At 41.8% G+C, this 10,203-nt stretch overlaps 2 protein-coding genes across 3 annotated transcripts; both read right to left on the bottom strand.

Moving 5' to 3' along the window:
- Nucleotides 1-1,990: 1,990 nt before the first annotated feature.
- Nucleotides 1,991-3,458, bottom strand: zgc:92907 (UDP-N-acetylglucosamine transferase subunit ALG13 homolog). 2 transcript variants are annotated; one of them, XM_029770998.1, is made up of 4 exons: nt 2,989-3,458; nt 2,681-2,804; nt 2,433-2,571; nt 1,991-2,273 (listed from the first exon to the last, which is right to left on the bottom strand). In XM_029770998.1, exons 1-4 carry the CDS (start codon nt 3,067-3,069, stop codon nt 2,162-2,164), a joined length of 456 nt encoding a protein of 151 aa, XP_029626858.1. In that variant the 5' UTR covers nt 3,070-3,458; the 3' UTR covers nt 1,991-2,161. The 2 variants fall into 2 exon arrangements, with proteins under 2 accessions (XP_029626858.1, XP_029626857.1); XM_029770997.1 differs by having other exon boundaries at nt 2,681-2,843; nt 2,989-3,449.
- Nucleotides 3,459-4,809: 1,351 nt separating this feature from the next.
- LOC115205232 (ras-related protein Rap-2c) lies at nt 4,810-9,083 on the bottom strand. Its single transcript, XM_029770996.1, has 3 exons — nt 7,943-9,083; nt 7,243-7,562; nt 4,810-6,497 (listed from the first exon to the last, which is right to left on the bottom strand). Exons 1-2 carry the CDS (start codon nt 8,213-8,215, stop codon nt 7,284-7,286), a joined length of 552 nt encoding a protein of 183 aa, XP_029626856.1. The 5' UTR covers nt 8,216-9,083; the 3' UTR covers nt 4,810-6,497; nt 7,243-7,283.
- Between the last annotated feature and the right edge of the window lie 1,120 nt (nt 9,084-10,203).

The raw sequence follows: 10,203 nt of genomic DNA, 5'->3' as shown, positions 1-10,203 counted from the left end.
TTCTGTAGACTGTAGTTATATTGAACAAAAATATAAACGCAACATATAACGTGTTGGTCCCATGTTTCATGAGCTGAAATAAAAGATCCCAGAAATGTTCCATATGCACAAAAAGCTTATTTCTCCAAAATTGTGTGCACAAATGTGTTTACATCCCTGTCAGTGAGCATTTCTCCTTTGCCAAGATAATTAATCCACCTGACAGGTGTGGCATATCAAGAAGCTGATTAAACAGCATGATCATTAATTACACCGGTGCACCTTGTGCTGGGGACAATCAAAGGCCACTTTAAAATGTGCCGTTTTGTCACACAACACAATGCCACAGATGTCTCAAGTTGAGGGAGCGTGTCAATTGGCATACTGACTGCAACAATGTCCAAAAGAGCTGTTGCCAGATAATTGAATGTTCATTTCTTCACCATCAGCAGTAGATCCAACTGGCCTCACAACCGCAGAACACATGTAACCACGCCAGCCCAGGACCTCCACATCTGGCTTCTTTACCTGTGGGATCATCTGAAGGGGGGAGGGGTGTTGAGGAGTATTTCTGTCTGTAATAAATCTCTTTGTGGGGAATAACTCATTCAGATAGGCTAGGCCTGGCTCCCCAGTGGGTGGGCCTATGCCCTCCCAGGCCCACCAATGGCTGTGCCCCTCCATAAATTAGGGTCTAATGAATTTACATTGTCTGATTTCCTTCTGTGAACTGTAACTCAGTGTAACATTTGAAATTGTTGCATGTTGCATTTATATTTATATAATTAACAAATATTACAAGTTTATGTAGGTCCCGTGTGGCTCAGTTGGTAGAGCATGGTGTTTGCAATGCCAGGGTTGTGGGTTCAATTCCCACGGGGGACCAGTATGGAGAAAAAAATGTATGAAATGTATGCATTCACTACTGTAAGTCGCTCTGGATAAGAGTGTCTGCTAAATGACTAAAATGTAAATGTAATGGCCATTCCAGCACAGATAGAAACTTGGTTGCAGTTTATGTTCATAAAGCTAATAAGAAAATATGTTAAATGACTTGAATATGGGAAATATGTAACAATTTTAATTTGCATGAGAATTGTATCAGAAATTGGAAAGTTCAGGAAAAGATAAGGGAAGATCATCAGGTATGTAGAAAAAAAAAGATGTGTCCTGCAGAGCTTGTGAGTGTCGTAGATGGAAACAAAGTATTTCTTAGCTTCAGGAATGGGGTCATAATAGGTTTTTTTATTGTATTTTTATTCAACTAGGCAAGTCAGTTAAGAACAAATTATTTTTACAATGATGGCCTACCCCGGCCAAACCCAAACCAGGACGACACTGGGCCAATTATGCACCGCATTATGGGACTCCTGATCATGGCCGGTTGTGATACAGCCCGGGATCGAACCAGTGTCCATTGTGACGCCTCTAGCACTGTGATGCAGTGCCTTAGACCGCTGCGCCACTCGGGAGCCCACCGCTCAAAAGCTAGAGGCAAATTCGCAGGAAGATAACAGAATCGGCACTGCTTGTCATAAACAAAGATGGTCACAATTGATTAATAGCGCATTATTAAACAAAATGATGATGATGTAAGGCCCCAGGCAATTGCCTGAGTTGGTACATACTGATAGGAAAAACTAGAAGCCAGGCACGCGAGGCTCAGGCTACCCTCTGGCCAACCCCACTTCCAGTTCATCGCAAAGATGAGGAGAGTATCAGAGAGCAAACATCATAGCCATGGTGATCAACTGTACTGCGCTGATGGAGCGGAAATCACAGAAGATATATGTGGTCGTTGCAGCAGCAGAGAAATATTTTGGGGTGAGAGATTTTAGTGCAGAAGAGCTACAGGATGTTTTGAGAGAAGGGGTTCCATCCTCCCAGACCAACAGCATGGTGTAGGATTGTTTAGGGCCAATGTAGTGGGATGGGGTGGTTAGTTTTTGGTGATAGTGTATAGGTGCTGGGTTAGATGGTGGTGCAATTTAAGATTATCCCATTCACCTTATTTTTTTTTTTTTGTGACCAAAATTTGCAATCCACACTCCGACCTGTGAAAGGCAGTACGCAACACAGCGTCTAGTCTGCTGGAAAGCCACATGAAGAAGAAGAGCGCAAAACATCTCCAGAGTCCATGACAGAACACTGAGTTGACCTCAAAGACTGCCCTCTGTTGGAATTATTGAACACCAAGGGCCCTGTCCAGGAAATTGGCAAAATGCTTTGGGTGTCCGGGTAAGAAGGGTGAGAGAACAGCAAGGTCCATTGTCTTCAGGGTCTCAGTAAGAGTGCTGTGAAATAATTTGAGAGAAAAGGGTATGTTGACCCACTGAATTTCAATCACAGTTTGACAACTCTAGGACTTTATTAGCAGAAATGTACATATACAATATGTCAGATTGACCAAGTGAGTCCTCATGATCAAGTTGCACATGAGGATTTACACTGACCTGGGGGTGCAGTACAGTAGGTGTGAGTCTTGGTGTAGCTGTCTGGCCAGCTCTAGCTGGTGATTGTCCATAAGTTTGTCATTGACCACCACTAGCAGTGGCTTGTCTGCACCAAGGGTCTCCAGACAACTACCTGCCCCTGAAAATACAATACAAGTCATTATAATTCATCAACATCATAGACCAGCATAATGGTATGGTAGTTAAGCTAGTTTGTTTCATTTCTTTAAAAAAAAATAGATACACACCAGCATGGCTGATAACCAAGTCGGCACATTTGATATTTTCAGCAATGGAATCCTTGAATCGAAAGGCCTCTAACGTGAGCTCCTGACAGCTGTCTGAATCTGGGAGAATGGAGCCTTGTCCAACCTGCAGAACCAAATGTTGATAGCCGCGGGCTTTCAACTCCTTCAAGAGAGAGATGCATAACGTTCTAGAAATATAACAATGCGAGGGTATGGCACGTCTACTCAAATTATTATTGTCTACTTTTTGAGGACAGTTGGCTAGCTAGCTAACGTTAGTTTCTGTAGCCATCACATATCATACTCACTTGAACAGCTTCAGGGGAAGTAACGCGTTCGATTAGGTCATCAAAGCTTGTTGTTCCTACAGTTACAAATACCCTCTTCATGGTTGCTCTTGTATCAAATGTAATTTGCAGTACTTGTACTAAAGATGTCCTATGTGTTTGTTTACAAATTTCAGTAGCCTGACGTCACGTTTTTTTTTCATTTCCTTGGCATTTCCGCTAAAGAATACATCAGTCTGCCACCTACAGGTTTGGACATGAACTTGCAGTCTAGACATTTTTCTTTCCTAAAAATAAGTGTGGTGGTATTGATCAAACGAAGAAACAGTAGTTTGTCTATGACCATTTTGAAAATGCCTCCAGTAGGTAGGTTTCCATTTAATTGGTGACAGATTTTCTTGCGAATATTCTAACATCCGCATAAAGAAATTATGCGCATTTCCCACTAGTGTGGTGTTTCCACCAAACGGATTTGTTGCCGATAAAAATCAGTGCACTTATGTTTTATTTAACCTTTTAACTAGGTAAAGGTTAAATAAATAAAACATACATCCACTGATTTTTATCGGCAACAAATACGTTTGGTTGATGATATAGTGCACACGTTTACTTTTTCGCTTAAGTTTTAAGTACCGAATAAAAAGACAAAGTTAAATGTGTTTCCATCACATTTTCAACTCCACGGTTAGTTTTGTCAAAAAAAACCTGTTGTGTTAAATAGCAAACGTTGCCTACTCTGGTCTTTGCACGTGTTTTCTAGCCAACAGCTAGCATATACAGTGCGAGTAGGCTGTGCAGGTTGTTTTGTCTACTACATGATGAGATTATGGATAAAAACTATCATATTGTATCTGGCAAACGGCAGTCAAGCATCGACCATCATGTCACCAGAATAAGACCCTTGATATATTGGAAGGCAGCATCAAACTCATTACCGTGCACTTTCACCACCCTGTGAAGTTCATCATAATTTATTTAATCTGTAACCTAATAAAGTACATGGTTTCCCGAGTCGTAGTGGGAGGACCACAAACCGTATCATCGCGACTCCAAATGTACTTCGAGATGATTAACTCAATATTTGCGCATTAAGGCGTTTCCACTGGCATTTCCCGCATAATTGATTTTACCGACACAAAAAGATCCCACCATGTTGAACGAACAAATTATCTGTCGGCATTTATACAATTACGCAGAAATGTCCTGTCTCCATTACAGCTGTTGTGATTTTGTTTAATACAATATGACTTTAGTCGTATAAAAACTGTGGATTGAAACGTTGTTTGACATGTAAAAATACATAAAAAAGCTCCCAGAGCTAGATTAACTGCTTTCAAATAATGTAGAGAATGCTGCCCTCTTGTGGCTGATTGTGTAACAGTATTTGGCCTTACTATATGCAACACATAAAACGTTGCAGATAGAAATATACTATATAGAACAGACTATGCTTTCTACATGACAGAAACTCATGTTCTACCACATATTCAGAATGGCCCAACCTCAAGGCCACTCAAGTCGGGTCATTTGAATATTGAGCCAGCTCAAAAAGTGCCAGTTCTCATTATGTGCAATGGAAGGACAGACAGCACTTTGCATAAAGTGTTTTTTGTTTTGTTTAAAAAAAATGTGAAGTAGGAAACGATATTCAATATATAGTGTGTTTCAGTCTGTAATGAAGTCTAAACCAGAAATGTAAGACCATTTCAATCAGCATACCAAACTTGTGACCACATGATCAGGTCAGTGTCCTTCAATCTTAGTATCAAATTTGTACTACTTGGCAGTAATTGTGTTGAAGAGTTGAAAGTATGAGACTGAATGACCACACAGAAACCAACATAAGACTGAAATCATTTAAGGCTCTGTTAATTCAAAACTTACAACAACAAAAAAACTAACTTTAAAGTCAAAAAAGCAAACCCAAAAGCAAGTATAAAAGAAAACTTTGATTGGATAACAATGTAATTAGATATTTTAATAAATAGGTTATGAGAAACTTAAAAAAAAAAAAATTATCATAATATAAAAAAGTTAGTTTAGGGCCAGAATTTGATCAAACCATGTAACATGACAGTCGTCATCCAAATGCAGATGAACCTATATGTAAAGCAACCACACAGCTGTAATCAGAAAACAAACATGGATGTGCTCTACAGTCAACTCAATGTGAATGTCTCATGCTTAGGGGCACATTGACCTGGCTTGACCACACCCGTCGGGAAAAAAAAGAAAATTGGTCTGCTTCTATGGCCACCATACAGTTGGTTTTAGGCCCTATAAAGCAGTGTTTCCCCACTCCAGCCCTCAAGTCAACTAATCATTAAGCCCTCATTAAACATTTTTCCATCCACTCTTTTCGCGAGTAACGTCATACTGTATTAAAACAAAAACATCACGACAGCTGTAATGGAAACAGGAAGCGTCAGTACAATTTTTATAAATGCAGACAGACAATTCGTTCATTCGACATGGTGGGCTCTTTCTGGGCTGGTAAAACGTATTGTGAGAAATAGCGGTGGAAACGCGAGTCACGCGATGATGTGGTCCTCCCACTCGGGAAACCATGCAGTTTATTAGGCTACAGATTAAATAATTGATGAATGTCACAGGGTGGTGAAAGTGCAAGGTGATCTTGATGTTCCTTCCCAATAAAAAACAAGGGTCTGATTCTGGTGACATGATGATCGATGCAAACATATTTGTTTTGTTATTCATAATAATGTAATGTAATGTAGACTAGCCTACCTGCACGGTCTCTGCGGTCTGTTAGCTAGAGTGCACGTGCCAAGACCAGAGTTGGCACATTTGCTATTTAACACAACAGTTGACAAAACTAACACGTTGAACTTTTGATTTTTATTCCGTACATGAAAACGGTTGCAGAAAAGTACATTGTGTGTGCACTACGTCATCACGCACTGATTTCTATCTGCAACAAGTCCGTTTATGAAAATCTGTCGGCAATTGGTCGGAAACCTAGCTAACGACTTGAAATCAGGTGTTTTGGTAAACACTGCTGTAGAGCACAGCAATCATATATTTACCACGGTTTGATTGAATTCTGTCCCGAGGCCCAAACCTGTATAATGGCTGTTATAGCTTCAAAGTTAGATACCAGATTTAACAAACCAATTCCAGTACAAAGTAAAACTAGTGGATATAATGACTGAGCAGCTTCAAAAAGGGACACTGTGGTCCCGAGCAGATCACTGCTCATTGCCCCAGCACTCCCCAACCCCAAATGAGAAAATAGAAATCCATAGACAACCCTTCATCCTCATAAATCTGTCCTATACACATTGAAAAGTAGGTCTTCCCTGGGTCTAAACCATAAAGGCCAGTGAGTCTGCAGGTGAATGTGTTCCACAGTCAAGATATCAAAGGTTGGGCAGGCTCAAGACTCCCTTGAATTGGCTCATGAACAGACAGAAATCTGCCCTCTGGTAAGTAATACTGCCAGCTGGAGAGGTCAGAAGGTGTGATGGCGCTGAAATGGTTCCTGGGGTCATAGGTCATCAAAGCAGGAACTTTACAACAATGGAAAAAGAAAATGTACTGTGTTACTGAGAGTAGAGGAAAGACTGAAAACAATAGGTGTTGAGACACTCGTAGATATGAAGATATGACTAAGTAATTAACACCTTTACAATTAAGGAAATTAGCATTTCACCAATATGTAAACTGTGAAACTCAGTTACAACGACCAATACCTCAATGTGTATGTCTGTGTGTCTGCTGTATGGGTGGGGAAATTAGTTCTCACAGTGAAGAAAATCTGCTTCCTGTTTTGGAACATCAATTTATATTCAGGATGTTGCATTTTCCTTTTTCTTTGTCTGGGATCTGCCCTCTCTTGCACACAGGTCGCTCGTCTCTCTGCTTGTACATAACCATTCACTTCCCTCACTCCTCTTTTCCGCCCCTGTGCTCACTGCTCAGACAGTTGGCTTCTTCACGCCACATTCTTTGTCTGATCTAATGATAACAGGCTAAACCAACGGTTTTATCAGTCCGTACAGCAAACCCCCTGTCCGTCTGCTTCTTCTAACAGCTGTCATATGGTTCCCTTTGTGCCACCCCTGATCCTCTCATCTCCCTGCACATTTTTGTACATGCATTACAAACTCTGCACTGCTGCTATCCATGCCCATATGTCTTTTGACAACCTGTGAATTCTTGCCCGTTGTCAGTGAAAAGCCTATCAGTGTGCATTATCACTTCTTAGTGTTACTATGTGTGTGGAGGGTGAAGTATAGTGCTTCAGCCTCTTACCTGGGGGAGAGTTGTGGAGAGGTCAGTGTCCCCCTACTCCTTTACTGCACCACACAGGCCGTGCAGCACTGCTCCTGTTTCTCTGGCAGCGTAGCATAGTTCATCTGACGGACGATCTCGGCAAACAGCTCGTCCACCATGGTCTTGCTCTTGGCTGAGGTCTCGATGAAGGGGCAGCCCCACTCCTGGGCCAGGGCCCGACCGTCTGCACCTGCCACCTCCCTCTCAGACTCCAGGTCCACCTTGTTGCCCACCAGGATCAGTGGCACCTTCTCAAAGCGCTTGACCCGCACTATCTGGTCTCGCATCGGCCTGATGTCCTGGAGTTAGGGATGGATAGAAAGGATATTCTCAGGAACTGTGGGAAACGTTTGTGCAACAACTAATACTGCATAGCTCTTTGATGAATATCAATGAGTTAAGTAGAAGCCCATTGGCCATTCTTCCAACCTGTTGAGCTTATAGAATTTTGGACTTAGCCCATAGTTGTAGGGATTAAGGCTATGGCTGGATCTCTCTAGTTGGTTCCTGATTTGTCAACAATGGGGTTACAACTCAAAATGATACAAGACAACTGTGATTGCTCAGTAGGCCCATTTAAAACATGGGTACAGTGCATCTTGATAGCTGGTGATGCTAGCAAGAGCGATGCTCCTTGACATGTGGGCAGGTATTGGTAACTGGTAGTAAGGGCCTTTACCTGAAAAGACTGTTGATTGACGAGACTGTAGACAAGTATGAAACCCTGGCCGTTCTTGATGTACAGGTCCCTCATGGAGGCGAACTGTTCTGTCCCTGCCGTGTCAAGGATCTCCAACACCGAAGGCGACGAGTCCACTTCAATCTCTTTCCGATAGAAGTCCTCAATTGTAGGGTCATATTTTTCGATGAACGTGCCCGTGACAAACTGGACAGTCAGCGCGGACTTGCCAACGCCTCCGCTTCCCAACACAACCACTTTGTACTCCTTCATTAGGGTGCACGAGCTTGTCCTGGGCTACTTAGCTGGCTAGCTGGATTGTTATATCCTTTGACAACATTAAATCAAGCAAAACTTGAAAGCACTCCTCTGCAAACTAACAAGTGAACCTCAGTTAAAATGTTAACACGTATGCTTAACAATTGGCAAACATACAAGAAGTTAAAACAAACACAAATCTGGTTAAATACAGAAGTCTTGGACTGAGTAAGCTAGCTAGCAAAGTTGGCTAAATCCACAACGCCCCTCCATGCTCGCTCACGATAAGGAGCCTTATGCCAAATCCTACACAGACAGTAAATATACCTTGGGCAGTAGTTGCTTTAATCTGCCCCAAAACGGCGCATTAGCTGGCTAACTAGCTAAGACGCACAATACGAGAATGATTTCCTATTGTCTCCATTTTTGGAGAGCATGTGAATGTGGCTCGCTCACATTCTGTTCCACATCATAAACAATACCGGTGCCGCAAAAGCGCAATGCCAACGTCTGCCACGGAGGGTCCCTGGCCTTATCCCGAGCGGGCTGCACTTAGCAGCCAGATAGCGTTTAAGAACCTTGGGCTGGAGTTTTAGTCCAATGCTGTCCACAGTACACTGCTTGCGGTTTAGGATGAGAAGGTGGAAGACCTCCCACTCCCTTCCCTAATTTCGTCCTCACGGCCTCTCCCTACTGATACTGCCTCACCCTCGCGACCACCACTGAGCTGTAATGTCTTGTGGAACCGAGTATGTTAGCAGCTCGTATTTTCTTTCCAAATCTATAAAATGAGGGAGCACCAAATTTATGCTGCGAATACTATATGTTCTAGTCCTCAGCAGGGACATTACAACGATACACGACAATCCAAAATGCAGGCCATAATGTAAAGGAATGACCATGGTGGGAAATGTGCAATTTAATTGGTCCTTGAAGAGCTATTGGCATTCCCATTGGTTAAAGTATGACTTCAGGCGGGACAGTAGATCGAAACGTTTGAACGTTTAGAATTTGCACATAGAAATGGCCTGCATAGAACGGAACTTTCAGGATTAAGTTTCAACATTTAGTGAGCTATTTACAGAAACGATGTTATGTGTTATTGGCAAGAAATAATTGGTCTGATATGTCATATATTTTGTGTGTGTATTTATAAGTGTGCTCAAGCTTTTCCCCAGTAGGTGTATTGGGAGACTGCAAACATTGATGTGAATTTGTGTTCTCATCTGCTTTTTTGGACCTCTTTTTCTGGATGTTTTTGCTCTGGATTATATTTTTTTATGACTGTAAGGTTGACCTCTGTTGATCAGCGTATCAGCCATGCCACAGAGCATAGTCAATGGGCTAGGGGACAAAACAAAACAGATACCCAGATGACCACTCGAGTGAAACTAACTTCGAACAGGGACACAGACACACTGCTACATTGCCTTTCTCATTATACAATGAAAAAACCCGAACAATACCAAATGACTCATGAACCATTAAGAGAGATCACAATTTTACTGCTTTATTAAAAGGTAAAACAAAAATAACAGGAGTCATACATGTATTTATATCTCTATATTTATACATATTGAAAATAACTGGTATGTAGCACAATTCTCTAGCACATACAAGTGCAAGCTAAATATCTGTAGCTGTTAATTTGTTAGTAAATGTTGGGAGCTCTGACAAAAGACAGGAAAACAGTGACCATGTTCGGGCCACTAACATGCATTTATTTCCCCACGATCATCTGATCCTGATGTTATTCCACAGACAGCCAGCAGGGGGAACTCTAGACTCACAAGTTTTTCTGCTAACCCCAAACTCACTAACCATACAATACAACTATTTCCACCACTAGGCTTACAGCAGTCACTGCTTCAACCGTTACTGAACTACCATGAAAAATACTTTTAGACAGCTGAAGCAAGCATACTTTATCAAAAGTATCCTTTCTAGTTGACGAGGGATTTGGCAGTGCGGTCATTGAGATTTCATACTTGGTATTGGATGCA

Source organism: Salmo trutta, chromosome 13, assembly GCF_901001165.1.
Source record: "Salmo trutta chromosome 13, fSalTru1.1, whole genome shotgun sequence".
In the NCBI taxonomy this organism is placed as follows: Eukaryota; Metazoa; Chordata; class Actinopteri; order Salmoniformes; family Salmonidae; genus Salmo; species Salmo trutta.
This window is presented reverse-complemented; position numbering and strand designations above follow the sequence as displayed.

What these genes read in the sequence shown, in the direction of transcription:
- LOC115205232 (XM_029770996.1), bottom strand. Translation starts at nt 8,215, where the DNA reads ATGAAGGAGTACAAAGTGGTTGTGTTGGGAAGCGGAGGCGTTGGCAAG. An exon ending in TCAATCAACAGTCTTTTCAG is followed by an intron (nt 7,563 to 7,942) that starts GTAAAGGCCCTT and finishes CCCTAACTCCAG; the next exon opens with GACATCAGGCCGATGCGAGA.
- zgc:92907 (XM_029770997.1), bottom strand. Translation starts at nt 3,069, where the DNA reads ATGAAGAGGGTATTTGTAACTGTAGGAACAACAAGCTTTGATGACCTA. An exon ending in CTTGGTTATCAGCCATGCTG is followed by an intron (nt 2,572 to 2,680) that starts GTGTGTATCTAT and finishes TTGTATTTTCAG; the next exon opens with GGGCAGGTAGTTGTCTGGAG. An exon ending in CTACTGTACTGCACCCCCAG is followed by an intron (nt 2,274 to 2,432) that starts GTCAGTGTAAAT and finishes ATTATTTCACAG; the next exon opens with CACTCTTACTGAGACCCTGA.